Source organism: Sturnus vulgaris, chromosome 10, assembly GCF_052056855.1.
Source record: "Sturnus vulgaris isolate bStuVul1 chromosome 10, bStuVul1.hap1, whole genome shotgun sequence".
NCBI classification, from domain to species: domain Eukaryota; kingdom Metazoa; phylum Chordata; class Aves; order Passeriformes; family Sturnidae; genus Sturnus; species Sturnus vulgaris.
Window position 1 is genome coordinate 21,459,702 of NC_142252.1, and position 16,270 is coordinate 21,475,971.

Below are 16,270 nucleotides of genomic sequence, written 5' to 3' on the forward strand. Positions count from 1 at the left end.
GCACCTGGTGGACCTTTCCCTCTTCCCAGCTCATCCAGCACAGCACCAGCCTCAAGCTCTGCTCCCCAGCCATCACAGCTCCAGCAATACTCCTGCCTGCTCTCCCTGCAGCCACGGGTCTGGTGGCTGGGCAACAAAAAATTCACGGTGTTTTTAAAGCAAGTGGTGCACACAAAACCAGAACCATTTAGTCAGCACCTTTCCCTCCAAACCAAGCTGCAAAGACAGGCCTTTTCCTTTTTAGTTTGGGTTTGGTTTTTTTTGTTTTTTTTTTTTTTTTTAAATTTTTTGTTCTTGATTTTTTCTTTCCCCAAAGGAAAAATTTGGAGATGGGAGCTGAAGAAGAGAAAAATATAATCCTGATCTTCTTTTCTGGTAGGGGGTGGAACTAAATGATCTTTAAGATCCCTTCCAACCCAAACCATTCTATGATTCTCAACACTGACAAAGAAAATTGCTTTTTTTTAATCTAACCTGCTTTACTTGCCAGTGTAAATATGACACAGAGCTCATAAACAAAACTGTACAGTTATTAAAAAAATTATCCTATGACTCCGTGACATTTAATTTACCACCTCATTTCTCATTCAATTTAAAGACATGTGCAATTTTATCTTTCTCTGTGATATTCAGTCTTGTTATACCACTAACAGAGAAACAATAAAGAATAAGAGTTTTCAGTTTTACTAGTTGAAGGGGGGAATAAAAAAAAAAAATCAATGTAGGCTTTTACTAGTGGTTTCATCCAAAATTAACTGAGTTATTAAGAGAATATTAAACTTAAGTACCTCAAAAACAGAAACAAAAAGCACAAGCTAAAATTATGTAGTGAAACACTAGAATTACTAAAATATTCCTATCACTGACATCATCAGCTGACAACTGCCAGCTGTATCCAATTTTTTGGAGAGAAGTGCAAAAAAGTTTTTCTTCATCCAGCTTTAGCCATGCATTTAACCCACTAGGAACCAGACTTCAGAAGTACTCAGACATTATATATATATACATAAAACAGCAATTCTGTACAATTACACATTTCCCAATGTTATAGCTTAACAAACATGCTGTATTTTCTTAATTCATGGTAACCCCTACCATGCCATTCAAATACAGAGACTATCAAAATGATTTTTCAAAGTGCCATACCTCAGAATTTTATATTTTAAGCTATGATCACCATGTAAGTTAAGGCCTGTTCTATGTACTGAAAGAAAAATCCACAAGTTGGCAAGAAGCTCAAGGTGTGGAGGCTTAGGGTACTAAAGAAGTTAATACATATTCCTTAATAAATATTATGTTTCTTGAAAGCATTAATATCTGAAAAATAGTTAAGTCAAGCTTTCTCAGTTTCTAAAAGGAAAAGCCCCATCTTTAAGCCTTTTCTTAATGTTTCTTTCATATGTACTATAGAGAAAAACAGAAGAAAACTTGTGAATTTTTAACTTCCCAAGATTCCACTGTAATTGCAAATTTTTTAATTCACCAAACCAAACCAAAACAAAAAAACAACCCCTTATGTTTTCCTCTTCCAGCAGAGCAAACAAATGCTGGCTTTAACACTCTTTAGATTGATATTTTTAGATTGATAATGAATTGTTAAATAGACAATACTGAAAAGATCAGCTGACTTCACACAATGAAATTATGGAAAAAACTCATGCTGGTAAATCACTTTGGATACTCAATCATCAATCAGTTGTGGCAATTTTGAGCTCTGCCTTACAGACAAAAAGCTGCCTTTACTTTCCTCAGTTCAAGAGTATTTAATTCTCACTGAAATCCAAACTATTTAAGACCTTGAAGAATTGAGGATGTTTTTATGTACTTTTATAACTGGATGTGCAATTGATAGCAAACATATGTTTTAACAGACAATGTTAAAAGGTGTAGAGTCCTTAAGACTGCATTAGAAATAGACAGAAACTGGTCACTCTAAATGAAGAGTTTCATATTTTTCATTGTTTGAGAAAAACACCAGTACAAATCAATGCAGATTTTCATTGGCTAGGAAAATCTAAAAATGTCTATCTATCTCTATTTATTTATATCTATGTATATCTTCATCTGGACCTGCCTGGGAAATAGAAATCCAGAGAGAACACTTTTTCTCAGCACACAAAAATTGTTCACAATCATTAAAACCAAAACACCCTGTTTGAAGGACACAATCATACTTCCTCTTCCAATTTCTATTTTCCTTTCCCATTTTTTGAAGATTTCAGGATCTGTAGCTTCAATTCTTTTATCATCATCTCTAACTTTTCCCGGGCCTCTCGTTCCTGTCTCAGTTCATCCTGGAGCTCTTGTCTATCTGCCTCTGCATGATCCAACCTCTGCCTCAACTCTGCCAGCTGTGAAACACAAGAGACAGAGTAAATTTTAGCAAACTTATTTAAAACATCAAAGCATCATAGATAGCCACTCCATGCATCCAAGCACTTCAGTCCACCAGAATTATGCAGTTATCAAGAATTAAGCACTTACCTGCAACGCCATTAGCAAACAATGACAATGTGCAAAGTTGCATAAACATCACACTATAATATTAAAAAAGAGAAAATCTAATTTTTAAATGCTTATAAGTTGTAGGTATATGAACTGTCACACCAGACTGCCAGTAACACACAGAATCTGTTGGGAAAAATTATGATGATTATCGGATGTGTCAAAAATCCAAGAGCAAACTCCATTTTTTCATTTCTCAGGTCCATTTCTCTTACCTGACAAAATGCTACTTCTTTATTTCAAAGCCTGAATGTATTTCTAGAAGACACAAAACTACCAACACAGTTTTCTGATATTCATTAGTATAAATGAAATATTCAGAAAATCTTGAACATAACCATCTGTGTGTGTGTGGTCAAATATAAACCTGAGTTCACACAAATGGCTTTGTGACATATTTTGTGTTTAAACACAGAAATTAAGTACTATTTTCCTCTTTGGAATACAGTAAGGCTCAAACTTTCTAGAATGTCACCAAAATTATTTACAGTGACATCTGGAAACATCTTTTCAAGTATGAGAAAGTTCCTTTTTGCTTAGTATACTACCAGTAGTTAAAACAGGGAGGAGACTGGAAATCAGCTATCCTCTCTCCCATTGATTTATGGGGTTATTCCTTACTAAAAGACCCCACTCCATCCAAAACAGCCCATCTGCCAATGATAGGTATCCACCTGATGTACATCATCACTAAGCATCCATCTCACTGAGAATTAGGAAGACAGCTCATGAGAAGGAAAGAGCAGGAACCTACAGGGTATTACTGGTGTTCACCAACTGCTACAGAATGTACCGGGTGAAGGAACGGCTGTGCTGATTTTAGAGAAACACCACATTTCATCCCTGCTTCTTTGATCAGCAGTTCTTAGACAAAACAGGCTATTAATGCAAGTCCTGAGTGCACAACTGATGCAGTGAAGTGCTGCAGTGCAACAGTGCCCACTGCCTGCATGCTGCAACACGTCTCTGGCTTTGATTTCCAGCTCTAAGGAAAGGCTCCAGGACTGGTTATTCTGCTCTAGTGTGACTGACAGGGTGAAGCAACTATTCCAATACAGAAGTCAAAAAGGGGGGGCAAGACAGTGCATATTCAGACAGGCCTAGAAAGGAGAAGAGACTTCTAAAGCAAGTTTTAAATACCAAATTCTTAATTCTGTTTAATGCACAAGGAGAGTTCCTCCCAGTCCACAGCTCTCAGACAGAAAAGGCAGCCTGGGCAACTGCTTCAATGACACATCAGATGAAGGCTTTTTTGAAATGCTGTATACACAGCTTGGGGAAGGTCTCTATTCCCAAGACCTCTGTTTAAATCTGGTGCTTCTTGGAACCAGAATCTACTGCAAGATGTGATAAATGGAAAAAAAAGGTTAAAATTATACATTGTGAATAGATCTACCACAGAGGTAATAACACAGCACACTTTTACACAAGGAATATAAGTAGTTTTCAAAGTCTAACTTCTAAAGAAACACACAACCAATCTCCTTGGGGAACAATCCACAGTTCTCACCCTCCAAAGGAAGCAAGCTGCACAAGCCCTATAAAACGTGCTGTACATGATGATCTCCATAAATTAGAACACGTTGTTACTTGCACTAATAGGGCTTGTAACAGATGTTTAGTAAATCAGGCCTTAGTCATAGAGGATTATTTCTGGCAGCAAAGGCCAGAAATCAGTGGAGTGGGATGTCATGAAATTAAATTCATGAGAAGGATTTACGATGTGAGTCTCTGCCCTACTCACCAAAAATATCAAAACCTGTCTCTCAAGTAGTGCCTGTTTCTCAGTTTGAGTCAGTCAGAACAGGAAATATACACAGCTGTGAACAATGACCACAGAACTTTACTGAGCTCAAGGTTTGGATTTTATTCCCTTTAAAAATGAGCCTATCAGACTGTGATATAGTGCAAAATAAAAAATTTAATCATAACTACAGCCCCTTTCTTAAAAGGGGCATTCCAAGATTCCCTTTGTCATTAACTATATTTTTTCCCATTGGAATAACCTCCAACATAAAAAAGCAATAGTAAAAGCTAAAAGGAAAGCGAGAGGATAAAACAACTCCATAGGTTTTGACATATGAATCCAAGAGGCAAGAATGAGAGACATTAGTAACATTTTCATTTCCAAGAAAACTCTTGGCCAAATGTTTTGGTAGAGCCCAGAAGGGGCTTATCAGATACTGCAGAAGGTTCTACCACCAAGGAACATGAGGAGCAGCAAGGTATGCTGCTAATCTGGTAAAAAGATGGTTCAGAGGTTTGGATTTTTTTTTTACATAAAATAATGGCAATGTTTAAGTCTATATCATGGGCAAGCCCATGTACATTAAAAAAAGAATTTGTTTTAAGCAAAAGAATGTAACAGACCTTATGCTTAAGTCTAATATTTCATCAATAATATCATGTTTCTGTAAGTTACATTCTACCTCAGTTTCAACCAAAGAACAGGGAAATAAATACTGCTGTCACAGACTTATTTTGGTATCTGTCTGTGGTGTCAGAACACACAGAGAAAACGAAACCTTCAGGTGGCTTAACAACAACTTCACAATTTCCTGATAGTAAGCATTTTTGTTTGAAATAAACCTTCCGTTCTCACCTGTGCTGCATATTCAGCTTCTTTATCTTTTTCCAAATTGGAGTCACAGCTACATTTTTGCTTCATCACTTGGTCCAGTTTCTTCTCCAAGTCTCTCTGCTCAAAATAAAATTCTTCCATTCTTTGTGCATGCTCTGCTTGCAAACATTCGAGCTCTTTTTGTAAATTCTGCTGCTCTTCAGTCAGTTCCTTCATAGCTTTAGAGTTGCTTAACATTTCCACTTCCTGTAAAGAAAGATCAAGATCACATACTCCTTCCTCCTAACACCAGAAAAGTAAAAAAATCTGAATTTAAAAGTGTTTCTGCAACTAGTGAAGCTAAAAAGACCATTTGTAACTACCAGTAACAACAGCCTGATAATGGTATGTATCTACTCATCAGTGACAGCACGGAATTCTGTAACATGCATCTAATTTTTAAGAAATTATTTGTATTTCCAAGTACATAGAACTTCCAGAAACAAATTTGCTCTTCCAGCAGTGAGCCTCAGGAAGCAGCAGCACTGATTCACTAAAATATACTTTGAAGATGCAAGAAGTGTAGCATCAGAAAACAAAAGGCACTGTTTGATTTCTTTGTCCACTGACATTTTGATATTTTTAAACTTGTGGTTTTTTTAAACTTATCTACAAGCTTTACCTCCAACAGAACAACTTTAAAGTAGGAGCTCTAGGGCCCTATCTGAGCTCCTAAATTCTGAGATAACATTTACATTAAAATAAAATAAATTAAAATATTAGGTCTGTTCCATGTATGCAAGAGCAAAGACACTATTTAGCTGAATTCAGAAAACAGAAATGTCACAAGTGAACACCAGCCTCTAAAATCATCCATTATTAAAGAAAAGACTAAAAATAAAATCCCTAAAAGCATGGCTTAGCAAATGGGAAATAAGAAGGTGGTGTTCTTTTTTATACAGGACAGTGATAAGACCATTCCTAGAATACTAATATCAGCACATTTAAAAACCTGAAAACAGAAATTTTAGAGGAACCAGCAAAAGCAGGTGCTGCTTGGACCCAGCAGCTGCAAACTGAAGAGACACCACCTATTAGTGGGTCAAAACTCATGAGCATAAGGGATATTGAAGATTTGGTGTCTGGATTTAAGCTGAGGGAAAGATGATCTGTGTGCTCTGGTGTTTCTAAGTGATGCAATCTGTGATGTTGACTGTGGAGCCAGCTCACACCAGCTCCCTGCTGCCCAGGGGGAAATGCACTCAGACTGCCACTGTACCATTTGGAGCTGCTGCTTCCTCCTCAAAATCGTGTTCAGCTTTTCCTGCTGCTTGATGTAGGTTTTCATTACTTCTTCCATGATCCTTCCCTTGTCATCCTCACAGCTGATGTCTTTCATGAGGGTGGGGGACAAGGTTCGTGCATCAGCACCTCCCTCAGCACGGCCAGAGTCTCTGGTGATTTTGGAAGAAACACGCTCAGACTTTCCACCTCTCGTGGAACGAGTTGACACAGGAGGATCTACACAGGAAAAAAAAACAGAGAACAATAATCACAGAAAGTTCAAATTCCAGAGTGAAAAAAATGCAAAGAAAACTGAGATTACAAAAAGGTGGAGGGAATTTTTGGAAACCTGAAGTGACATCAAAAAATCTAGCTCAGTGTAAAGCTTTCCAAAATTCCGTAGTATAGAAATCAAAGACTTCAACATCATTTTCACTACTCACCTAAACGTTTATTTGGCTGCTCCACACCAGCTTTCAAGTCGATTTTTTCCTGTTCTTCAAGAGAAAGCTCTGGATAGGAGGCAGCTTTTTTGTGCTTTCCACTACTGAGCTTCTTCTCTGAGTGCCCAGGTGAGGATTTATTAACTTCTGAAGCTTTTACCGTTGTTTTTGCAACATCCTTATATTGAGATGCAAGAGACACGTTCGGGGCAACCACTTTATCACACATATAAAGGTAGTAACTGAAAGAGCAGAAGAGTAAAATTCATAGTGAAAGGTAAGACATAATAAATGATGGCTAATTGAGAGCAGCAAGTTTAATTTAACATGAGCTCAAACTGTGAAAGCACCAATGAAAAATAAGCACATCCTTTTTAAATTTTTCCTATGCAAAAGGAAAGCCTAATGACCCACTTAATCTTTACTGAGTAGATTATCTAGATAAGGTTTTGAGGCTATCAACAAGTAGATTTTCCAAACATGTCTGATTAAAAAAAATTACAGAAAATCATATGAAGACTCTTCATTTAGATGCAAAGAGTGAAATTAGAATACCACTGAATCCAGACTCTACAGCATTTTCATAATGCTTATATTAACAATGGAGGATGGGGAGGTGAGCAGTGAAGTGGGAATGAGCACCTCACTGAAGTATCAAAGCTGTGTTCTGACAGTCCTGGGGCACAGTCAGTCTGAGACCAAGGTTGGACCTTCCTTCCCAAGTGCACTGAGCTGCCCATTTGGATTTTCACAGCTCCTGGACTCCTGGGAGCATCTCTGTGTCCCACCCTCACCTCACTGCTCAGCCCACTACAGAGGGAAGAGAGCCCCAGTTGTGTTCAGGTCAGTGCCAAGATCACCAGTGCCACTGGAGTTCAATTGCTGTCTTCAACTCTTCTCTTCCTCCTGGCTCTGAAGGAAGGCACTGACACAAACAGAACCCACCACAGAAGTTCCTCCACTCCCCTCTTTGCGTGGGAACCAGTGTGATGTGTCTGCACCAAAAAGGGTCTGCTCTGACCCAAATTCAGGACCTGTGCAACCACAGGGGATGAGGGCAAGAGGAATATCAAGAAAAATTGTTCCCCTTGCTGCTGCAGGTGACTAACTGGGTAAGGAGTCAAGAAAATGCACTTGATTTCTAAAACCTGGAAACCAATCCACAGACAATTCAGCTTCAGCCCTTGTTCCACTGTGGAAGAAAGCATTCCAACACCTCTTGGAAGTCTTTTCTGGAAGGAAATTAAGTTGTCCTCATGGTAAATAGGCCCTGTGCAGTTTTCCACATGCATGCATTGTATTACAATAACAAAGATCAAAAGTTACCAAGAAAGGGGAAATTTTAATTACATTTCTATTGTATTGCCTACTGAAGAACACCCACAGGTCACAGCTTGAGTCCTATACCTAAAAACACCCATAAGCAGTTCATTAGTATTTACACTAAGAAATGCATAAAAATTTAGGGTTAAATCATTCCCATGTGATACCTTCAGGGTTTCCCTAATATTTTTTCAGTTTTAATTATCCCTAAATAGCCAAAAGTATTTGAATGCTTGACAGTGCCTATAGCTCTACATAGGAAACTCAATTACCTGGGGTGGAAAAAGGAAGGTGGTTGAGGATCAGTATCTGCTTCTTGTTTTATAACTGGATACCACTGCGGTAATTCCAGGTTCTGCTGTGGCTCTGCCTAAAGGGAAGAAAATAAATTGGTAATTTAAACACAGATACAGGTTATTTACATTTTCATAAACACTCCTCAGAGAAATGCATTTACCATTAACACAGGTACACTAGAGAAACTGGGGTACCGGGAAATGGGGTGTCTTTGGCAGAAATGCAGAGTGATGCAGGCTACAGAATTTTCTCTGATCTCCAATTTATTGTGGGCAAAATAGCAATGAAATTAAAGGAAAATCTCTTTACAGACCTATCTAAAAGCTCTGCTCAGTTTCCAGAACTCTACTAAACAAGCTTGGGAGAAACAGAAAGCAGAAAGCAGGATTCCCAAAAGGTTGTAGGAGTCTTTTGTAATAATGTGTCTATATAAAGTAAGCACCTGCCAGATACTTTATTTCAAAATTAAATGGAACAGTGTGCTGGTCTTCCAGGGACAGAACTTTCTTCAGTCATCACAAATTTTTATTACACAGGCAGGAAAGCTGCTCCCAGTAACGTGAAAATGCCATTCCCTTTGCAGTAGCAAACAAAATTACCTCAGGTGCATCAGAATATATAATCCTAAAAACTTCTGTGTATTTTGCATTTGGAAAGCAATTCTTGTTCTGTGTGCCTCAAGAGATGTTTTTGGAATTACTCTTTACTCAAAATTCCTGTTGATATTTTGTGCTCCCTGCGAGGCTGCTCTTAATTTCAACTGAAAGGTGTCTCCCTATAGATTTACAATATTCCCGCAGCTAAGAAATGGATTCATTATTTCAGTGTATTAGAACAGCTTTGGGATGTGGGGTTTTGGGTAGGGTGTGGTTGACTGACCCCAGGCAGCTGCCAAGCACCCACAGAGCTGCTCCCTCAGCACCATCCTCAGGGCATGGAAGGGAAAAGAGCAAGAAAGCTCCTGGATCAAGATACAGCTGGTTTAAGAGGTGAAGGAAAAACACAAGTGAAAGGAAAGGGCATGGCCCAGTCCCTCCCTCACACAACTGCCCAGCCACCCTTGAACAACTTTCACCTTGGATGCCAAACCCTCCTTCTCCTCCTTCTATTCCAGTTTTTATTGCAGTAGCCAGAACACTGGTGTGTTAGCCACAGTTTTAGCCACAAATCCAAAGCACAGCACCATACAGGCTGCTACAAAGTCAACACTATTCCAGCCAGGCCCAGTACCTTCAACAAGCTGCTGAATTAAAAAACAGCCTATAAAGCTAAAACAGTTAAATAATCCTGTATTGAAACCTAATATAATACCTATTATCTTCACAACCTCTTATGTGTTATATTATCAGAAAAGTTTGTATTTACACACCCTGGAATAAACTTGTAGGGAACTTCATCCTTGGCAGTGGGAAAGCCCCAGTGACCTGAGCCATGGTTTGCACAACCCAACACCACCCAGCTCTGGCAGAGACCAAACCCCACCTGCCCCATTCTCACCACAACTCCCACCCCACCAAACTCAGCTCTCACAATGAAACTGAAATTCAACTCCACCCCTGCAGTTCCTCAAATCACTTCCAACACAGACAGAAAGGGAGGGAGGGAGGGCACAAGGAAGAGAAGCTCTGAAGTTGTAAATTCATAAAAAGGCTTTAAATAAAAAAGATTTGAATAAACTCTAGAAAAATAGCCTCATCCTGACACTTGTCAAGTTTTTTCTACTTACTCAAATCATTCTAATAATTCAAATAATCACATATAATCTACTTATACTGCAGCTAGTATGCAGTGATCTGATTTTAGCTTTAGATCACATTTGTCCATATTTTAGGACTCACATTCTAACATGCTTATATATTTACATATGAAATTATCAGGTCATCTCTATTTTCAAATTACTAGTCAGATTTTTGCTTTTTAAAAAAATCTATTTCAAATAGAAACTGAATTTACTGTCTACCCATTAGTGAGACTCTTGCAAATGAATTTCATAGCATGCAATCAAATTTTTACTTAGGAAAGAAAATGAATCGTTACCATAAATAAACAAAGTCTTTTCTCCCCTCACCGTTCAGGTAAATGAAATAAGACATCTATTTATATATATATATATATATATACATATGTCTATTTCATTACCCAACAATTTGTTTATTTTAGATGTTCTTAAATAATTCTGTAAACACAACAAGCAGAATTGAATTACTTCTATTCAAACTGTCTAAAAGGGTGACATGAAAAATTACTTATTTTTCTTCAATGCTAGTTAGACAGAGGTGTTCTTTAAGGAAAAAAATATACAGGTAAGTAATGGTTTCAGTGTAATCATTAAGCCAGTAGTTTTAGCAGAAACTGGATTTATAAAACCCTCAGGAGAAATGTTAACCACCCACGCTGTGAGATTCCCCCATGCACTGTGACCAGCTCAAGGAATCAGAGAAGCAAGACAAAGTTTTAGTGCAGAGATGATGAGAAACTGTCGCAAAGTCAAAGGGAACAAGGATCTGTCAGTGCAGGAATCAGCAGAGACTCGGTGACAGCTGTTCCATGAAGAGCAGGTGGATGTTGCACTGCAGTCTAGAACTCCACAGAAAATAATGACACAGCTTACAGCTTTCTTATTAGCACAAAGAACGGAAAGGAATTAATCTCAAGAGTACTTTGCTCTTAAAATATTGAAACAAAAGTGTATTTACACTGTGAGGTGAATAAACTCAGAGTGAAAGGCTAAGGAGAAAGGCAAAGCACGGGATCTAGGATGCTCCAAAGACTATGGGATTTAATTAACTCATTATTACTAGATGGAGAAAGACCTAGCCAAGGGCAGCTGTTCTTCCTGGGCCCTCCAAGATAACTACAAGGATGTGTCAGCACTTTTGAGGACTACTGACTCAGCAAAGGTGGTGAGGAGGTGACAGAACAGCAAACAGAACATCCTGCAAATAAATTCCCCTAGGACTGCAAGGAAAGGGAATGTCTATGTGTTGTACCTGATACCTCTCCCAAAACACAGAAATGAGGAAAAGAAGTTGTGACTGCTCCATCCCTGGAGGTGTTCAAGGTCAGGCTGGATGGAGCTGTGAGCAATCAGGTCTAGTGGAAGATGTCTCTGTCCAGGGCATGGGGTGGAATGAGATGATCTTTAAGGTCCCTTCTAACCTAAACCATTTTGTGATTCTATGAAAAGACAACTGAAGCAGCCTAAGCTCCTGCAGGACAAGGAAAGGGAAGCCGTACTCCAACACTGCCCTCTTAAACTCTTTTACTCTTTTGTACTTCACAGATGAATATCCACAGGATGGAAAAAAAACCAAAACCTCCCCCACCATTGTATTCAGTTCAGGTTTTCACAGCTTCTGACTCTGGTTTCACATGCTGCTTTGTAAGAAAGAACTACACAGGTCTGCAACAGAAGACTGCAAAAAGTTTTACAATTTCATTTGTACCAGTCCAGCCCAAATTACTGCCACTGCTAATTTCAGCCGGGTTTTTTTCATCTTTGCACATAAAACTGAAGGATCTCATTGTCTGAAATCTGCTGCTGTGGGAAGAGAAGCAGCATTTATAGGTGTGAACATGGAAGACTATTTCCACTGATGCATCCACCATGCTGTAGTTCATTTCCTACACTGGCATTGCAAAAATAAAGACTGACATGTCTTTATGAGTTGAAAAGCAAAGTCTCTTTGCTAGGAGACTGCATCTTCAAATAATTCAGCATGTGGAAGCATGCCATACTGCAGACTTCCATGGGAATCTGCTGGTAAAATCTCTTCCTGCAGACTGGCACCACTGTAACAATACCTGTTACTACAGTCAGCCTTCCTGCAACACCAACTTTACAGAAATTTGTGCTGAAAGGTGTCAACTCATAGCACCCCTTTTTGGGCTCAACCATCTGCGCTGCTCTTGCTGCTATTTTGAAATCCACCACGAAACATCCAACAGGCAACATGGATTTATCATCAAACCAGCAGCCATCAAACAGACACAGAACCACTGAATACACTGGAAAAAAACAGTCATGGGGCAGAAACCATTAAAAATCTATTGAAGTTTAAACTATACCCCAAAACTGTGCTTTCTATGAATGGGAACATCTATATTAATGTTTCTCTGCTGCTTGTCCTATTATTTAAAGTAGAAGCTCTCCAAGGGACAAATAAGCTCTGTATTTTGGAACCACAGCACAGACTTGCAGCAGTATTTTAGGAAAAAATAAGATGTCTATTATTAACTATTGTCAAGATACCGGCCTACAGCTCATTACTTGGGCTGCTTAAAACCCCCTCTTTTTGGCATATTTCACTGCAGAAGTGGTTTAAACAGAAAGCTCTTGCTGAACAAGCAGACTTTGGGCTTCTAAATAGCCATTTAGCAAAGCACCATTATCCAGCACACAAGTCATGAGTTGGGTGGCCAGCAAGCCAGGTTGCCATCCAGCCCACGTGTGCGTGCTGGAGTACAAATAACAAATGAAGAATTCATTTGTAGTACTTGATTTTCAAGCTCCTTTCTGCTTTGCTCAGCTGCTGCAGCACACACCGCATAAAACCTACTCAAAGGTCAAATGGGAGAATTAAAATTTTCACAACAGCCTGAATTTTTCAGAGTCTGTATACCTTAGGACAGAACAAGAACCAACAAAGCCAAGCCAGCTCGAATGGTTACTTGCAGCCCAAAGAGGAAAGAAATTACCACCCCTCTTAATGAGAAATGTTATTTCCATGGTGAAGCTCTCACAAATTTAACTTAGGCTTGATGTGACAAGTATTCCCACTTAGAAAAGCCAAGTAATGTGCTTCTAAAACAAGTATTTACGTGCGAGCAGAAAGAGATCTAGTTTTACACCACCAGGTGAACTTACTTTGGACCGAATTCTCTTCTGATTTTTCTCGCTGAATTTCTCCTTCATTTCCTCCAAGAGATGCTTCAGCTCTCTCTCCTCTGATGTGCCCAGGTATTTTTGGTTAATGTGCAGGTAGCAGTGCCACTTGGCTGACTCAAACCCCCAGTGGCAGGTCCTCTTGTCCGGGGATCTGTGTGAATGCATCACGAAGGTCTGGGGCGAGAACATCCCGTAGCATTCCAAGCACTGGATACACGGGTCATCAGGGGCAAGGTAGAACTGAGGTGCAAACAACCCCTGGCACTTGCCCAGGCATTCATGCTCTACTTCAAAGGCACTGCCAGTCTCTTTCAGCTGGGCCAAGGTGTTCTTTCCAGGGAGGAAGCTGTCACTTTGGGGAAAAGTGCGAGGGCGCAGTAAAGCATTGCATAGTCTCTGAGCATCTGTCAGTGTAATGAGCCCACAGGACGGAGCGTTGAATGGAAGAATTCCCAAAACCTTCAGAATGTGAAGCTGGTCAGAAGTGCACCTTGAGCAGTAGATATAGAGCTCATCACACACCGTGTTGATCTGCTGCAAGGAAAAGTCTCGGAGAACCGAGTTCAACACTTGAGGCAGGCAAAGTCTTTTTTCTCCTCCGACTTTAAAACAAGAGATGGATTCCCCCTCCAGCAGGGTCTGGGTGAGTTCCGTGGAGCTGTCTGGAGGGATGAGCAGTGGACCAGAGAGGATTTGTGGTGATGGGAGAGGCAAGAAGACAGTGGGTGACATACTTTCCTGGGAATACCGAGCTGAAAAAGCTGCAGGTCCACCCAGTGAACTCTGGCTGCTTAGGTGGAACTGCGCCAATGTGTGTTTCAAACCTGGATTTAAACTCAAAGGCTCAGATAGTGAAGCACTGTTTGGCTTGGCGGTTGCCCCATCAGTCTCCACTGGAGTTTCGTCATAGTCATCCAGGTTTTCCTTCTTTATTGTTGGCAATTTATTTATTACAACCTGTACTTTGTTATTTGCATGCATTTCTGTCATTGCTTTTTTCAGTGGAGGACTCCCATCCTCTTGGATCCTGCTCCTTTTTTGGTCTGAAACCAGACCCAGAGCCAAGTTTATCTGTGGGTTTTCCATTGCTAAACACTAGAGCTTTAATTAAGCCAGTCCTGAATGTGCATTTTCTTGCTTTTTCATATAAAAAATAGTTTCATGTAATCTTGGATTACCAAGCTGCACGCTCCTTTCACTAAAACATTACTTCTTCAGCATCCAACAGTAAAAACTGTAACTAATTTTGCAAGTAATACCGCGAAATTACTAATGGAGAGGTTACACTATTTTCTTAGTTATTTTTTCAATCTTATAATATAAAAAGCCCAATGCAATATGTATACAAAAGGTTTTCTTCATACCCTACCCACTATTTTACACAGTAGTATTGTCCAGCAATTTAGTAAACAACGATGTGCTGATGCGTGTTCATCCTTGATCGTTTTTTCTTTTAAAAAATATACTGTCTTTTCAAATAAGTCTCTATTTAAATATTAAAATAGAAAAATGGGCTCAGTTAGAAGAATGTCAATCTTAACAAAACTGATCCAAAACGTAGTTTAAGTCGTGTGAAAATTTTATTCAGCACTTTCAGCTCCCAGAGATCAAACACAATCTTAAGGGTTTGCTTTATTGTGCTGCCAGCTTTATGATTTCACCACCACCACCGTGACAGCTACTATGGCAGTTCACAAATCCTGAAATTAAAGGCTGATCCAGATCGACGGCAAAAACTAAACGTCCCTAGAGAGTCACCTTTCGCCCAGATGTCACTGGCGTGTGTCAGAATTTTCCCAGCCCGGGATATTAGTAATAGAGGTGAGATCCAGGCCATGGGCTGAATTCATGCCGTGTGCTACCACAGAGTCCTGCCAGTTCTTCCTGATTACCTGTGAAAGAGAGAGAGGCCGATCACAAGCAATCCCAGAGTTTGCTCTGTACCTAAAGGGGCTTCAAGAGAGCTGGAGAGGGACTTTTGACAAGGGCAGAAATGTGACAGGAGTCACAGGACAAGAGGGAATAGCTTTAAACTGAGAGAGGGAAGGTTTTGATTTGATACAAGAAAGAAATTATTCTCTGTGACAGCAGTGAGGCCCTGGCACAGGCTGCCCAGAGAAGCTGTGGGTGCCCCCAGATCCCTGGAAGTGTCCAAGGCCAGGTTGGACAGGGCTTGGAGCGCCCTGGGATAGTGGAAGGTGTCCCTGCCCACGGCAGAGAGAGGTTGATGGAAGATGAGCTTTAAGGCCCCTTCCAACCCAAACCCTTCTGGGATTCCCTGCCAGAGGCAGGGTGCGTTTCCCAATAACTCGCGGAACACTGGGACAAGGGAACACCGGGACGAGCCGCCGAGCGACAGGCGACACCGGCGGGGGAGGGGGCGGTCCGGAGCGGCTCTGCCGGCGTGCACGCACGAAAGCACGGGCGCTCCGGCGATCCGCGGGCCGGGCACCGGCTCCCCCCATCCCAGGCATCGACTGCTCGCCCCGCAGCCCCTCCCGGGACGCCGCATCCCGCCGCTCCCTCCCGCGCCGTGACTCACCCCGGCCCCGCCGGCACCGCTCCGGGCACGGCTCAGCCCTTCCCCCTCCCGCCGCCGGGCTCGCCCCTCCGCCCTGCCCGGCTCCCCGCTGTCCCCAGCCGTACCGCGCCGCTCCGCCGTCACCCCGTGTCCCTTCCCCCGCTGCCATCCCCGGTACCCCGCTCCCCATTCTCCCCGCCGCCCCCGCGCCGCCTCTCCGTAGCCGCCGCTCCCTCCCATCCCCCGGCGGGCGCTCCCGCCCTTCCCCCCACGGCTCCGCCGCCCCGCTCCCCGCCGTTCCCAGTAAGTTCCCCGGCTGCTCACCCGGCGCCGCGGGGGCTCCGGCGGCCGCGGGGAGCGGAACAGGCGCCGCGCTCGCACCGCCCACCCGTGACCTCACTGCGGAGACCGAGACGGCGGCGGTGGCGGCGGCGCGCGGGCACGAACCC

General features: G+C 41.4%; 1 protein-coding gene across 1 annotated transcript; it reads right to left on the reverse strand.

Annotated features, from left to right (window-relative positions):
• Positions 1 to 250: 250 nt before the first annotated feature.
• On the reverse strand, positions 251 to 16,270 carry SKIL (SKI like proto-oncogene). The gene is made up of 7 exons (XM_014887078.2): positions 16,146 to 16,270; positions 13,280 to 15,192; positions 8,388 to 8,485; positions 6,793 to 7,034; positions 6,345 to 6,586; positions 5,108 to 5,332; positions 251 to 2,351 (listed from the first exon to the last, which is right to left on the reverse strand). The coding sequence occupies exons 2-7, from the start codon at positions 14,384 to 14,386 to the stop codon at positions 2,190 to 2,192; spliced, it is 2,076 nt and encodes a 691-aa protein (XP_014742564.1). The 5' UTR covers positions 14,387 to 15,192; positions 16,146 to 16,270; the 3' UTR covers positions 251 to 2,189.